Source organism: Neodiprion pinetum, chromosome 4, assembly GCF_021155775.2.
Source record: "Neodiprion pinetum isolate iyNeoPine1 chromosome 4, iyNeoPine1.2, whole genome shotgun sequence".
NCBI classification, from domain to species: domain Eukaryota; kingdom Metazoa; phylum Arthropoda; class Insecta; order Hymenoptera; family Diprionidae; genus Neodiprion; species Neodiprion pinetum.
The window spans coordinates 2,114,778-2,130,922 of NC_060235.2; the positions used below are offsets into that span (position 1 = coordinate 2,114,778).

At 41.6% G+C, this 16,145-nt stretch overlaps 2 protein-coding genes across 5 annotated transcripts; one reads left to right on the forward strand and one right to left on the reverse strand.

Annotated features, from left to right (window-relative positions):
• Positions 1-22: 22 nt before the first annotated feature.
• Positions 23-3,580, forward strand: LOC124217203 (RNA-binding protein with serine-rich domain 1-B). Its single transcript, XM_046622600.2, has 5 exons — positions 23-348; positions 738-860; positions 936-1,202; positions 1,289-1,536; positions 1,631-3,580. Coding segments are annotated over exons 1-5 (930 nt in total). The 5' UTR covers positions 23-346; the 3' UTR covers positions 1,921-3,580.
• Positions 2,491-15,397, reverse strand: tay (tay bridge). Of its 4 annotated transcripts, none has more exons than XM_069135534.1 (16): positions 13,941-15,397; positions 9,403-9,591; positions 9,160-9,273; positions 9,008-9,043; positions 8,886-8,912; positions 8,636-8,696; positions 8,306-8,508; positions 7,783-8,157; positions 7,433-7,671; positions 6,955-7,065; positions 6,627-6,847; positions 6,316-6,536; positions 6,053-6,217; positions 5,593-5,869; positions 5,344-5,488; positions 2,491-5,249 (listed from the first exon to the last, which is right to left on the reverse strand). In XM_069135534.1, exons 1-16 carry the CDS (start codon positions 14,319-14,321, stop codon positions 4,298-4,300), a joined length of 3,717 nt encoding a protein of 1,238 aa, XP_068991635.1. In that variant the 5' UTR covers positions 14,322-15,397; the 3' UTR covers positions 2,491-4,297. The 4 variants fall into 4 exon arrangements, with proteins under 4 accessions (XP_068991635.1, XP_046478541.1, XP_046478542.1 ...); XM_046622585.2 differs by having other exon boundaries at positions 5,593-5,884; XM_046622586.2 differs by having other exon boundaries at positions 6,955-7,068.
• Positions 15,398-16,145: the final 748 nt, after the last annotated feature.

The following is a 16,145-nucleotide window of genomic DNA, read 5'->3' on the forward strand; positions in this document are numbered from 1 at the left end:
CCGTGTTTCACTCTCTATACACTCTACATCACTGTGACCGCATATAGCTTAGCTGTGTGTTCGTTCTTCTGCCGGCAAATGACGCTTTTTACATAGTGAAATAAATACGAGTACTCTTGCGCATGAAAAAAACTGAAGGGTTAAATAATAAATAAAGTGGTTATCCTTTTTGGTGTTAATGTTATCTGGACCATAAATTTACGATATCTACACGATATCGCGTTCGCGATACCTTAACCACGAGTTTTTCGCTCACAACTGGAAAGTGGACAGCATATCGTCACGTCCATTTTATGATAGGAAATATAGATAGTAAAACATATCGCCTGTTCAACTACCGGTAACCATGTACGTAATAATTTTGCAAATTTAAAACTACTTTTATGACTCAAAATTTACCGTAATTGTTTTTGTGCTCATGGTCAGCAAACTGTGCCGTGCTTTTTTTTTTTTTTTAAACGCTGTTGCTATTCGTACGGTAAGGGTGACTAAGAGTGTCGCTTTCGGAACGTATTTCAACCTTTTGTGGGCAACAAACACCGGCAGGGTGGTTTTTATCTTGGATTCCCATGTAAATTCGGATACCAACAAAATATGATAATTCATGAAACCTTCAGTGACGGCATGATGAAGTCCGAATTTATTCTAACCCCTATTGTGTGACTCGCGAACAGTCTACCATACAAATTACATTCTATTGAAATATTTGATTTTTTATTATGTAAATATTTCCCCAGGGCACGCAGCCGCAAGGATAGCGCTGGTAAGAGCGATTCAGAAGCCACCGACAAGGAAAACAAGAAAGAAAAAGGGCGAGAAAAGAAGAAGCGTGCTGCTTCCTCGTCAAGTAGTGGTTCGAGGTATGTTCCAAACAACTACAGACGTAATTTCATTATACGGACATTGAACCGATCTACACTTAATTGATTTTGCAGTTCATCAGATAGCAGCTCGGCATCTTCAAGTTCATCTAGTGGCAGCAGTTCTAGATCGAGCTCTTCGTCTAGTTCGTCATCTAGTAGCTCTGGGAGTTCATCAGCAAGCTCCCGAGACAGGGGTCGCAAAAGAAGCCGGAGTAAGAGCGCAGATGTCTCAAGAAAGCATGACAATAAAGAGAAAGAACGAGAAAAGGAAAGAGACAAAGATAAGAAGAAATCTGGTAATGCAGTGGCCGAAAAGCCAAAGCCCAAAGCCCGTTCTAGGTAAAACTATCGATTTTACAATTTGTCTGTTAGAATATATTGTTTGCTTCGTAGGCAAAGTAAAAAACTTATAACACCTGTTTCAGGTCGCATTCACCACGGCGAAAACGTAGAGAACGTTCTCCAACACCAAGGCCGACAAAAATTCATATTGGAAGGCTGACACGCAATGTTACCAAGGAGCACATTGTTGAAATATTCTCTACTTATGGAATCATAAAAATGGTAGATTTTCCCCTAGACAGATTACATCCTCCAAGTGGCAAGGGTTTTGCGTATGTCGAATTCGAAACTGCAGACGAAGCGGAAAACGCTATGAAACACATGGATGGAGGTAAACATGTTTGGGCATAAGTTGTATTAATAATAATCTATTAACTTGATCATTAGTTGAAATATTTTTCAAACACACCACTTCTCAATTCCAGGCCAAATAGATGGACAGGAAATTACTGCTGCACCAGTATTGCTGCCAAAGCCAAGGCCACTTCCCATGCGCAGGATGTCTCCTCCCATGGGCCGGCGACCCCCTATAAGATGGGGTGGTGGAGGTCGTAACTCGCCACCACGTTACCGAAGACGTTCTCCACCATTGAATCGTCGCAGAAGCCCCCCGCCTCCTCGCCGAAGACCGAGAACACGCTCCCGAAGTCCTCCATCAAATCCCCGTCATCGTCATCGTCGTTATACAAGATCCAGTTCAAGTAGCTCTCGATAAAGTCAAATGACCATGTAACTTGATCTTGCATAATTTTTTTTACATTGGAATTATTATAAAATCTGGTGTAATCAAATAACTATGGATAAGTAATGAAATTGAAAATTGTAATTTCTCCGACGGACCTCAGTCACCAGTTTCATTGGTCGGCACCTGATCACTGTTGACTGGTGACATATTTCAAATAAAGGTCGAATATTAATTGAAAAAACTGTAAATTCCTCCCTTATATACCGAATATAATGAATAACAAAACTTTCATCGAAATCAGCTTTACATAGTTTATGTAAACGAAGGTTAAGAACATGTGATAAAACATAATTTGCAGGAATCTATGCGATAACGCAACATCCACAAAAGTGAAGTATCACAAAGTGGTAATGAACACAGCAATAGAATTTAATTTTGATAAAGTTTAGTTCTGCTCCAATTCAAAGTATCTGGAACGTATTTGGGAATAGCAGAAAATTTTAAGGCACAACATTGATTGATGCTACCATCTAAAGATTACAGTCATTGTTACACACGATGCAGGATAAAATGTAGGACTGGGAAATATTGAAGTCATGGTTACTTTGATAGAAACTATGATTATTAGACCCTTTTACAAAGAATCAATTTTAGAAAAAATCTATTCACACAAAATGTTCTATGCTCGCGATATCTACAAAACAGAATCATTGCATCGCCTTGCAATTTGCACTGATGAAAAATATCTACAATCTTTAAATAGTATGTAATTATCAATTATATAATATACAATTTTATAATGGCTTTACAATGTCAATAAATCGTGGGAGCCTTACAATTCATTTGAAAACAAAAACCATAATGGAAAGGGTCCCGAACAGAATTAACGAAGCCCATGGCACGGAGAATCGTTTTAACGGATTTCCTATTGAATCTCTGGTACTGCAACATAACAATAATGTTCTATCGCAGTAGTTTTAATGTATTATAACGGTGACTGGAACGAATTTTTACGTTTTATATAGTACATACATATGGATTATCAACATTTTGTAATGTACCCCCCCTATTATCCTGAATCTGCTCCTTCACATACGTGCTTTGATTTGAGAAATACATTTTTGCTAAGTTATCGTCAAATTTATACAGTTTTCACAAAGCTTCAAAAAGAAGAGTCCATAAAAATTATTACATGCATATATAATATATTGTGATAGACAGACTACAATGTGAAACAAAAAGATAAAACTAGTGAGGTGTACATTACCATGTCCATTGCCAAGTCCAAAATTAATTAGAATCTACCCTACACAGTTTCATTGAATTGTACATTTGATGTAAAATAATGCAAATGAAACAGCTAAACCGTGGTTCTGTATAATTTATAGAATAAAGTGTCTCAATTCCGTTGTTACTTCCTATTTATAAGACATGAGGATTTCACTCCATTTTTTGTTCCCCCCTCCCCCCCTCCCCTTTTTGCCTTCTTTGGAGGTCTTTTATTTCAAATATGAATAACCTAATTTTGAAGACATAGTATTTACTATTTTGTTATTGCAGCCATGGATTATGTCCGAAATATGTCCATGCGCAACTCACATTTGCAACACCAGCGGTGATCCATATACCATTATTATATCACAGGAAAGTACTGACAATGCTTATCAAACCATCAAGACTTCATTTATCATCTCTATTGTTAAAACAAAAACTCAGAGCCGATATTATCGTTACAGAAGGTATGAATGATACTACTTATTATTTATATCATTTAGAAATTAAAATCTATTGGTTAAAAGTTGAAGTTATATTGAAAGGAAAAAATAAAAAATAAAGATAGATTTAAATTTATACACGTAGCGTCATAATACACCTATTAAATGAAGAGACGAATTTTCGACATTATATCCATGGAGTAACAGAGATTCAAATTCGTTTTACGTCGCAATAATAAATAAATAATTAAATAATTTTTGAGTAATGCTATATCTGTTTAAATTCCTAGCTTCGATTTACGTAGCATCATCTCGCATCCTACTATATAATATTACACATTGTATTTAACTGTACGCATAATGTTGTAATAATAAAGTTATCAGTTATCACTATAGACAGTCAGATCCCCGAAACTGCGGACACCATAGTTAGGTGTGTATGACACAATTTCACGAATACCTTGCCTTCACGCCTCCGATTTTTTAGACAAGGTTTCATCAATTAATCGTTCTATTTATATCTATAAATATCATATAATAATTTATGTACAATTTTAAATAACGCTTTTTTTAATATATAAAATATCAATAATGCTCTGACATCAATGCAGTTCACGTTCCTCTAGTTTGCACTGTTCTTTTTTTCTCCTTCCTTTCTCTCCCTTCTTACTCAAAGCTGTAAATGTATGATATCATCGAGACTGTGAAGCATCTTCTTTTTTATGAATATCATTATGCATAAGTGACGGCTCTAAAGGTCGGACAGATACTCCTGGTCCAGGGCCAGCTCTGTGATGCATGTGAAGATTACTCAGTGGACCTGGACTCGGACCTTTGCTTCGCATAGGATTCACTGGGGGAGCGTAACCTGCATAAAGTTTCGCCCTCTCTTCTTCTTCAGCTCTAAGCGCAGCAGCGGCCATCAGTGGATTGTAACGAAGCTGCTGCAAAGGATCATACCGGTACGGATCTCTAAACGGATCACCGGGCCACGGTGCACCCTGCGTTGCACTCGGAGGTGGTGGAAAATGTTGCATCGGATGAGAAGTTAGCGTCGGCATCATAGTTCGGGACAAAGAATGAGGCATGCTGTGAGAATGCCTGGCAAGGTACGAGTGCGGATGCGAATGTGAATGAGGATGCGGATGATACCTCGCGTCGGAAAGATGGCCGGGTCCTTGGGGAGGTGGCCTGGAAAGCATAACGACGTCGTCGTCTTTGCTGCGTGGTTCTTCCTTCACCCTCACTTCGCTCGCGTCGATCGGAGTCGAGCCATTTCGCAGAGGTGAACGATCTCTGCCGCTGTTTACCGGCATGCGACTGTGATGAAGCAATCGTTCTCGCTCCATTTCTCTTCTTTCCATTTCTCTCCGCTCTTTGTCTCTCCTTTCACGCTCCCTCTCACGCTCAGCCGCTTCCTGTTTTCGCTTTTCCTCCTTCTCACGCTCTCGCCTCTCCCGCTCGCGTTGCTCCTCCCTCTCCCGCTCTCGTCGTACTCTTTCACGTTCGCGTTCCCGCTCCCGTTCACGTTCCCTTTCACGTTCTCTTTCTTCTATCTCAGCTCGTCTGTCTATCACAGGAGGTTCTGGCTTCAAATTCCACGACACTGTCGTTGGAGGATATCCAGGATTCGTGCGTTGTAACCTGTTAAAGGTTTACGTGCACAATATTCATCAGTTATCGAATGAATTGTTGCTCGTATAGTTAAGGCTGAGAAATCGTAATATTCAATGCTTACCCTCGCCACGGGTCGTGAACGGATCCCAAACCTCCCAGCGACGACATCTCTCGCGGGGGAGGTGGAAATCCTGACAGTCCAGGGAAGTTTGGATTAGGTGCACCGAACGTTGTCGGATACCTTCCGAAAGGCGACATCCCCGCTCCTACGATGAATGTGGGTATTACTTCTATTAGAACCATATCACGTCGACGTGGATGACAGCGATAAAGTTGAAATGGTTTAGTATATTTTTCTGAATAAATTTACCCATGTGAGAGCCAGGATTTGAAAGAAATGTAACTGGATGGGGCGGTGGATGTGGTGCATGTGTCGGTGGTAGATTTGCTGAGAACGGGGGTGCCATTGGACTACCCATTCCTAGACCAGTTCCTGGTCCACCTGGATATAAATGCCCGGGTGGCCTCAGGAGCTCCGTCTTCCCGCTGACGACACCACCAGCCTTTGCATCAGCTTGCTGCTTCTGCTGATGGTGGTAAATTTCCCAAGCAATGCGTACGTGCATTGCATTCCATTTTCCCGTCTTCTGAAATTTTAAATTCTTAAATTAATGTAAATATATTGAACTTCGACAAATTTTTGCGTGGCGAAATTTTATAAGTAAGTTCAAATCAATGATCTGTAAACCTAATTTTTGTTTACTGATCATTTTGGCTGACGAAAAACTTATGTTGGATGATGCATACGAATAACCGACGAATTGTCTTACCTTTGGTGCGAACGAAGTCATATGATTCGGAGGAACAAACGGCGTTGAAGGTGGACCCATTCCAGGATGCATGAGTCCAGCATTAAAACCAGAGTAACTGGACATGTTGAGGTTGCCACGAAAAAAGGGAGAGTCAACACCTCCGATTTTTGGAATGTCCTTAAACTGTAATTTGAAAATAAATTTACGAGATCATGATGTCATTCAACCAGAGTTTGAAGTCAAATTAATATATAAATCTACATTTAAAAAGTCACACTAACAATTGGGGGAGGAAAAAGTGACGTCGCTGTTGGAGGTGGAAGCATCGGTGTGGTATGTTGGTGTACATGAGTGTGCTGGTGTTGATGATGATGCATTTCAGTACGAAGGTACGGCGGAGGACCAAGATTTCCAACACCTACGCCGCGTTCTTGAGAGGCAAGAAACCTGCTGTCCAATTCTCTCCGTAACATGTCCGTCTGACCTGCAACATGACTCACCCCTTTTTCTCAATTAGTGGCTGATACAATTTCGCGAATACTAATACTTTTCAACATTGTCAAGTACTGTAAGATATTGATGCGGAACTTACTAGATTGAAAAAGCGATTCTGCAGAAAATGGATTTGGATTTGACGTGGATGGTGGAAGCGATGGCATCGATGTATGTGGACTCGAGGTAGAAACTGGCGGCGGTAGCGGAGCAGCGAACATAGGTGGTGGAAAAGAATGCATTCCTAACGATACAGGAGGAGGTGTAGGTCTGGGCACCGAAGTTGCCGTGGCTGGCGATAACTGGGATGTTGTACCGCTGCTGTAATTTATAAATATGCATGTAGTTGCGTGTTTCCAAGAAAAGAAATAATGTCAATTGAAATTCATTCGGAAATATTTGTGAATTATTCGTTAGTAGGTCTATACCTGATCCATCCTTGAGCCTTGGAATAAGCAGGTAGACTAGAACTGGCTGGGGAGGATGTGTTTGGCACACTGACAGGTGTTATACTGCCTCGACTTAGGCTACTCACGTTGCTGCTGTAACGAGTAGTAATCTATATTATCACAATCTTTTCAATAATTCTACAACACTGAAAAATAATATGAACAGTCGACAATCGGCCTCGAGTGAATGTTACAATTATTATACACATCGAGTAAATCACTTTGACACGTATTCATTACAACAAAGATTCAAATCTTGAACATAAAACCAACTTTTAGTTATAGAAACACGAGACCAGTTAAACCTAAGAATGCTTCCGATTTAAGATAATGTTCTTACATGTAGGATATATTATTACTCCCCAGTACTATGCCTTGCTTATTAAAATAATTATCATCTTAATAAATAATCAACAAATTATGATACAGATTTGTAAATGTTTACCGAATCACATACCTATAACTGTCTCGTTCACGATTAGGACTGTGGCCGCGAGGTGAATTATTATTTCGTCCAGCTAAGCTGCATGCCATAATATCTCTGTGTGCAATTGTATTGGCTGTCGTGACTGTATTAGTTATAGTAGATACACATGTCGTTGTCGCGGCACTGAGCGGAGTATTACTGTGGTTCATCATGTTGTTTCCAGAAACTTGTTTGTTTATATTTGTGCAAGGCGAGGCCCTGCTTCCTCTCTATAATAAAAAGAACACAAGACCTTGTAAATTGCTCAGGTAGGAAGACATGAATTAAAAAATTACTGTGGATCATATGAAGAAAAAAAAAAAAATTAAAACAAAACTCACCACATCTGCTCTCGAAGAAGCTGAATGAGAGGGCGACGGCACACTAGGGGGAAGATACGGACTGTGATTCAGAGCGGTATACGGTGTGTATAGCGGAGGATACGATGGCTGTGTTTGGGGATAAGCTGCCATAGGTAACGGAGGTGGATAGCTCGTGGTTGCTGCCCCGTTTGATGGGGCCGCTGGAGTGACTCCTAGACTAGCCACTGCAGGACTGGTAGTGTGACTGGAGGACACAATTGGTACGTTCGGTGGATGTAACACTGGTATAGCGGTATGTGGTTGTTGAGGCAAAGATGGAGGCGGAAGGGCTGGAGATGCAGGCCGCTGCTGCGGAGCTATTGCACGTGGATTCGCTGCTAGCGGACTGGTCATCTGAAAAAATGACCGGATGAAGACAATTGCTATCTTTTCGGGTTAAATTTAATAGAAGAGATGGGTAAAATGTCAATGGTAATAGCATCAATTCAATTTTCCATCTCGAAACGAAAATATAACAGTGTGGTATAACGAATGTACTCACGGGCGGCTGGGATATGTGAGGAGGTAGCGTAGGGCTAGGAGGACTGGGCACCGTAGGTGCTGGTGCAGTGGCAGGCACTGGGGGTGGTATTGGGGCTGGTGCGTCTGTTGCTGGATTTGAAATTTGTCCACCCGTATCTGGAGGTGTTCCTCCTGCCCCATTTGTCGGAGGCAGTACATGAGGTGAAGAAGATGGCAACTCAACTGAAAATTAACAATACGCTTACTGATCTTTCTCCTTTATGTGATGGCGATATTGCATATGCAATAACTCAAAAATTAAACATGTACATTGTGCACGCAGCTGAAAAAAGTGTGTTCTATTACTCACATTTACGTGCAAGAGGAGATGGGGTAGAAGATTCAAAGAGTATTGACTCAGCATCTGATCCCTGAAACAAGTATAAATAATGTAATCTTATAACAGGTGTTACCAGGGTCACTGTCATAAAATCTTCGGAAAGAACAGATTGAACTGTTGATGGTTCTCAATCCATATACACGTATTTAGTATCTAAATTTGATTGCAGATTAGTTTAAAACTGGGAAAATTCGATAGTGTATTGTCCACGATAACTCACCTTATCGTCTTCTCCTTCACTATCACACTGTAACAAATTAAATAGACGAAACTGTTATAGCATATCAATCCAGCAAGATAAGTAAACGAAATTGTGTTATGTTCAACTAAAAGCATACTCACGATATAGCCTTTACCCGAACTGCAATGACTGCTAGCCTGGAATTCAAAAATTTGAGGTTGAACATTATTTACAAATAACAATTAATTCTTCCGAAACCGGAATTCCGAAAATAGGTTCTCATTTTTATTGCGGGTATTGTTATTAAACTTACGTCGCTAAGATGGTCCCTTGAACTGTCAGGGTCTTGGCAATCCCTCGGTATGCTAGGTCCATGCAACTGCTCAGAGGCTCTACCGCTATCGTCGCTTGTACCTGCATCGAGGCCCTGAAGAACAAAAAATATGAATTAGAACCCAAGTGTTAAAAATCGAAATATAAACACTGAGCTACAGGTGCTAAGTTAATTGGACACTGGAAATAAGGAAAATTGTTAATTGACTAATAAATTAATTACCTGGGTAAGTGTAGATGGTGTCAGAATGGAATTATGGGTATAATGGTTGTGTTTAAAATGATTTTTGATGTGGTGTTCACCACTGTGTCGGTTGTGCTGGCCGGTGTCTACCTTGGGTTTTTCATCAGCTATCGATAACAGCGTGTGCAGTTTCTTTACATTATTTTTCCCAGCAAGCTTAATTGCACTCTGAAAAGAGAAAAAAAAATCAAAATCAATCGATGATCTTTATATTTCTGTGACACATGAGCCTGATAGCCTACCAATGTGGCGTACACTTTTATTACAACCATTTCTGCCGGCAACATTTTACTATTGAATAATTTGTACGATAGCAGTCAATGGTTATCACGTTTCATTAATAGCCCCGATTACATTGGTATAATTGATAATAGTATCTCGTACGCTTATAAAAAAGAAATTATCAGATCTTATCACGGATCATTATTAAATGCCTAGATTACATCTTTAAATCCATACGGTTGACCGACGTTTTCTGATTAACCATATATAAAGAAGAGAGATTGTCATACGAGAAATTGATAAAATAACAATTCATCTGCCGACTGGAACAAACACATTAAAAAGTCGTCGGTTGTAGGTGAGGTTTGCAAAAATATTTTTTTCGTAAATATGCAATATTTTTCCATCACCAACAAAGTGTAAAAAAAAACCTGAAACAATGTAGAATTAGGAAGAACTAAGGAAGGAAGGAAGGAAGGAAGGAAGGAAGGAAGGGAAAAAAACCCGAAAGTTCATATCCGTGGGGTAAAAACATCTGACGACAGTTTGCCAAGTGTGCGGTATGATTTTCGGTAGCGAGTACGTTTTACACGTAAGGTAAAAGTCTCTCGCAGGTGACAGCAGCGAGATATTCGGTATGTATGTACAAGGTGCGATAACGATGCTCTGCGGTGAACGGGGCTGAAAAAGAACGCAACGAAACGGATGGACGGGAATGGCTGGTTCGTGATGAAGGAAGGTGGGAGGGAGGAGAGTAGAGAGGAAGAAAGCGGCGAGAAGAGTTGCGACGAGGCGGCGGGGGGGCGGTGGGGAGAGCGAGGGCGAGAGATTGAAAGGGGAGGCACGGATAGACGGTCGAGTGCTACGGGAGAGCGAGAGAGAGAGAACGTCGTGAGGAAGGGAGAAAGAAAGAAGACATTGACCGAACGAACGGCGGCAGTGCGCCCCGTGGATCGGTGGCCGTCCGTCGAGGCCTTCGCGGCTTTGGTCGAGAGCTGCTGCTGCTTTGCTGCCGTTGCTGCTAGCGGCTTGTATGTGCTCTCGTCAGCCCAAGAAGGAATACCTACTTATAACGTAACGTAGCGGGTACTGTCTCGCGCGTAACGAGGACATACGTGGCTTAAATATGTACGTGCAAACACATTTCGTCGAATTTCTCTACGAGGAGGCGACGGCGTCTAACCGCGCAATGACAATATATCGCCTGTGGCTAATTTCATTCTTCTTTATTCAACGACTGTGATATTTATCCTTATTTCTTTCGATTGAATAAATAAACGAGAGGGAAGAATCTCGAAGTAATCAAAATATTCGTTTCGTTATTTATATCATAGGCTTCTTGACCGACGACGCGAGTCGCTTGGTCTTGATTTTTTAAATCCATGAATTATAGACACACATACACACAAAGAATAGAAGAGAGATAGTAGAGAAGATAATTAGTTGCAACAAGGGGTGTGTGCGTTAAAAAGAGTAAGAGCGTTAGAAAGAGGAGGCAATTATTTTCTACGTACCGCGTTTTGACACGTTCTCTTTTTCTTTCTCTTAGAATTCACTTTACTGTTTTTTTGTTTTTTTTTTCAAGTTTTTTATTTCCCAGCGTTTTTTGTTTTTCAGAGTAAAATATTTTCAATCGGAGCGTTCTTGGCGGTTTGTACGTCAACAGATGCCGAACGGCTACCGGACGGTAGACGAAGTAGAATGCTCATTCACCCCGATTTCACCGGGTACAACAATAAGAACTGACTCACTATCATCGAAGAAGGCTTTCATTATACGACGACGGTTAGGCGGTCCGCGCGCGCGTGTCTTGCCCGTCTCACGGCTCGGCTCTATACTCTAATTAAGATTCACCCGTTCGTTCGAGGGATTATTTTCAGATAGAAAACGAGGCTCCGGCGGAATCTCGTTATTTTATTAACTTTTTTTTTCTTTTTTTTTATTTATTTTGCATCACGCTAATCGTCGTATTTACGCCGTTAACGAAGAGCTGCCGAACGAAATAAAGAGAACACGGGCAAGCAGAGACAAACAGAGAGACAGACAGGCAGCCAGACAAACAGACGGATAGAGACACGAACGAACGGCCAGAGCCACAGCCAAGTGCGGAGTGTCTCGCTTTTACAACTTGCGCCTTGTGCTCGGCTCGCGGCTCGGCGCTGGACTGTTGCGCTGTTGCCACATTTCTCCAAGTGTCACGTATGAATGTTGGTACACACAACAGAGATGTAAAGGTCGTTACACAATGGGGGGGAAAACTTGACTTCAGATCCGCGGCTTCTACCAATCACTGCTTTACAACGTTATGCAATTCTTAATTCAATCAGTTGAAATGAGACCGACAACCGCGCCTCTCTCAAAATGACTCTATGTTATGGGGGAGAAAAAGTAAAAAACAAAAACAAAGGAAAAAAAAAAAATTTAATCGCGCGGATTGGTTATTGTAGTCGTGACATAATAATTTCCTTGTGAAATACACAGTCAGATCTAATCGTGAATTAAAATAAGGTTGAAGCTAGAATCCAAACGTTTTAAACTTTTTGAAAATAGAAAAAATGCAGTTCGGTTTTTATCTTTATAATTCTAAAAAAGTATAGGAGATTCGAGATATTTGACAAAATTTTGATTTTGTCACTTCCTTAATTTATGCGAATGAATATTGGAACGTTTGGCGGCTAATTCTAACTGCTTGCTTCACAGCCTTGTGAATTAAAGGTAAAAGAATGAACGTGTACGGGAGGTATGTTTAATTCTACAGGTATTGGTTATTTTGTTATTGGTGATAATGCAAAAGTTTCTCGAAAAGAGAACGAACTCTCTGCAAGAAGTACATACTACATATGTTGATTCAGAAATAATGTTGATTTATCGACAACAATTCAAGATGTGACAAAGATATGAAGCAGTTTCAATGGTCATCGATTAGTGGAGAATGGAACAAATAATGGCCAGCCAGTGATTTTATACCAAAAGAGTATTTCATTAGTTATTTGTAAATAACATGAGATAAATTTTTTTTTTCGTTAATATGATTGGTATAGCTAAGCAATTCGAATACAAAGGTAAAATTTGATAAAATAAATACCTCCCCCAAGTTGAAGAGCGAAGAAGAAAATTGTTTGGAAATAAGCATGGAAAGCTTTTAAGATAGCTCTGCGTGGATTATTTAAAGTCCTCTATTTGTCTATGAGGTAGGTAAACACAAATTATTTGCGCAAAGTATACATGATGTGTGTCGTAGGGATTTTACAGGAAATTTACAAATTTGACCAATGATCCCTGTCGTTTGAATATTAACTTATGTGTTCTCAAGTTATCACAAATTTACTGTCTGGTTGATTAAGAAGGAGAATGATAAATATCCCAAAGTCCTGTGCTACTCGTAACTCTGCGTAAGTGTTGATGATCGTCTATCAGCCAATTTGGCCTTAGATCGTCGACGAGACAGGCATGTTGGAAACCATGTCAACTGCATGTTTCGGTCTACATTGTGTAAGTATATCATTTAATACATTCAGTCTACATCAAGTGTGGTTATCATTTTTTTTTTCCATCTGATTATATCATCGCCATTTATAATCTCACCAATCTGTCAGTCGGAGAACACAAGTAGGTATGATATAGAGACATGGTAGCAATTCCAACAGTAAACAATCAAAAGACATTGTCAGAGAGAACAAAAATACCGCTCAATGTTTATTTACCCAATTTTAGATAGCTGAACTCGAATGTAAACCCTCTGCAAATAATAGAACGGTAGTATTATATATTCTCTACGGTATGTGGCAAAGGATGTGTTACAATATGCAAGATTTCGTTAGGAAAAAAAAAAAATCAACAAAACACGATTTTCCTCCTACAAACTGACAAGACAGGGATTCTTTTGTTCATTGGATCGAATCCGGTAGGTAGATGTAGGTATAACCTAGCGCGTACCTAGTGCCAGTTTATCTCGCGAGAGATTTTCACGAAGCGGAGTAAGGGGAGGGAGGGAGGAAGACAGGGAGGGAGAGCCGCGGAGAGAATGAAAAAGGAAAATAAAGGGAGCCCCTGAGAAACGGCTTTAAATTACGCGAAATGCACAAGATCAGCGAACGGACGAAAATATCCCTATATGTTCGATGTGCAAGGCACGAAGAAAGAGACACGGAAGCCTGGTGGGCAAGCTGGAGAGCGTTCGGGGGGGGGGGGGGGGGGGGGTCGAAAGGGGGAGAAAGAGAGAGAGACTAACTGACAGACGGGGAGGCAGAGAGAATGAGAGAGAGAAGTAGAGTGGACAGGGGAATTTGATTTACCTCGAGTTCCTCGTAGGTGCGAAATGCAAGGATGGCAAAACCGTCGACGATGTCCTCCTCGAAGGGGGGCTCCTTGTGATTGAGGGATGACTTTTTCCGCGGGCGAGGTGGTCGGGGATGTTTTTCACGAGCCCGCACTCTGCCCCGTCCTCGAGCCAGTCCGTGAGGCGGTCCAGGTTCGTCCTCGCCGCTGTGACTGTCGTCTCCCGTGGTACGAGGATCGCTCGGATCACCCCCGAGTCCCAATCCTGCTAAACCCTGCTGCTGTTGCTGCTGCTGTTGCTTGGCGTTCGCGATACTCTCCCTTTGGGCCAGCATCCGTTGCGCTCGCTCCCTGCGCCGATTTCGTTGATTTCTTTGCTTAACTTCGATCTCCATCATTTACTTCTGCTTCGTTTATTCGCAATCGTCGTCGTCGTCGCACACGCACGCACGTCGTCGTCGTCGTCGTCTCTTCCTCGCACACACATATCACACGTTCATTCGCATTCTCGCGGTCCGACCACCAAGAAAATACATCGAGAGGTAGGGAGGGAGGGAGGGAGGGAGGGAGGGCGAGAAAGAGAGGAAAGAGAAGGCAGCGGCAGGGGTCGGGGGTTAGGGCCGAGGGAGTAATGGGTGGTGGGGTGGGAAAGGAGACAGAAGATGATCGGGGGGGAACAACTAATCTTCCCTTGGTGTTATGCACTCGCGCGCATTGATCCGCACCCGTTTGTGTCCGCAACACCGCACCACTCGGACTTGTAAAAACCTCCTATAATTTACTTCATTATTATGTCAAACCGTAGGATTGCTATAGACCGTCGTTCCAGATGCACCTGAGGAAACACTGATTGTTTGGAATGGCGGATTGAATATACACACACCGTTGCCGCATTGTAGTGTAAAATGGCCGCGACTTGCCAGCATTTCGCTCGTCGTGTCACATTATACCACCTGACGTATATCACAATATATCATTTATCTTACTTATAAAGTACTAATGGCTCAAACCGTACATCCAACTTCCCATCGGTACACAATATTCGATCGTTGCACCACGCATTCTGTCACTAGTCGATATAAAGAGCAGGAACATGGCGTGCAGAAGACGTGCCGAATGTCGTGGATTTCGATTAACCTCCGTCTAGTTACTTCCCTAGGTATGTACGTGCGTACCACCCTGTGCCACTGTGGCCAACCGAGTGAACGTCACTAACCCAGTTCACAAAATGAACACCAGACAGCGCTGCTACCGGGTCGTTGTCATTGACTTATAGATAGACTGCGCGGTTTGCACACCGAGCTGAAGCCGTGATTAAAAAGAGAGAGCAACAGCTGGAACCGGATCTCTCACTTTAATCGGTAACTTGGCGTGAGAAACAAATAGAGTCATACTGAGTCGTACAAGTATACCTCCTCGCTTGGTTTATCGCTTTCCCCGTCTAGCGGCTGCTCCCCACTCTTTCGATCGTACGACAAGGAGGTCCGGTTTCAGTTATGCTCTCTCTATCTAATTATGCCTAATTACGACTTCAGCTCGGTGCACAGACCGCGCAGTCTATCGCTATTATAAGTCTATGCTCGTCGCATATTTCACGCTCTATTTTTCGCGGTCAATGAGGCGCGATTTGATTCAAACTTTGATTTAGAGTTTTTTTTTGCCTATCTCGCGAATCACTGGAAACTGGCCTTAGTGCATATGGCTGTATACCCTTCGTATCCCGCAAACGTTGATTGTGAACATAAATGGATTTAGACGCATAGTATGTTTCGAAATTATTGAAATTATGTGAATTTTTACACAATAATTATTCAATTGCACAGAACTCGTCCTATTAAATCGTACACGTATACTTTCAACTGAAAATAAATATGTTTCTGTATTGCAATCAATATAATCTTTGACATTGTTATTAGCAAATGATTAGACCACTTGAAGAAAGCTCTTTCAGATCATTCGCTGACGCGCCATATTCGTGTAGGTCGCCTCTCGCTGCTTAAACCGACACAGCATAAGTACTAAATAAATTATCAGTAGTTTCAAGGCTGTAGTTATGTTGTATACGTATAGCTGCAGGCTTTCGTCGTCACAGTTTTCTCCGATCGAGTCGGATTTGGCAAGGTCCAGATATCTCCCAGCATCCGACAGGTCCGTCGCGGCAGCGTATTCTGCACGACCACATCTCCAATCAGGAATTTTACGCGCGGTTCCACGGTGCGATA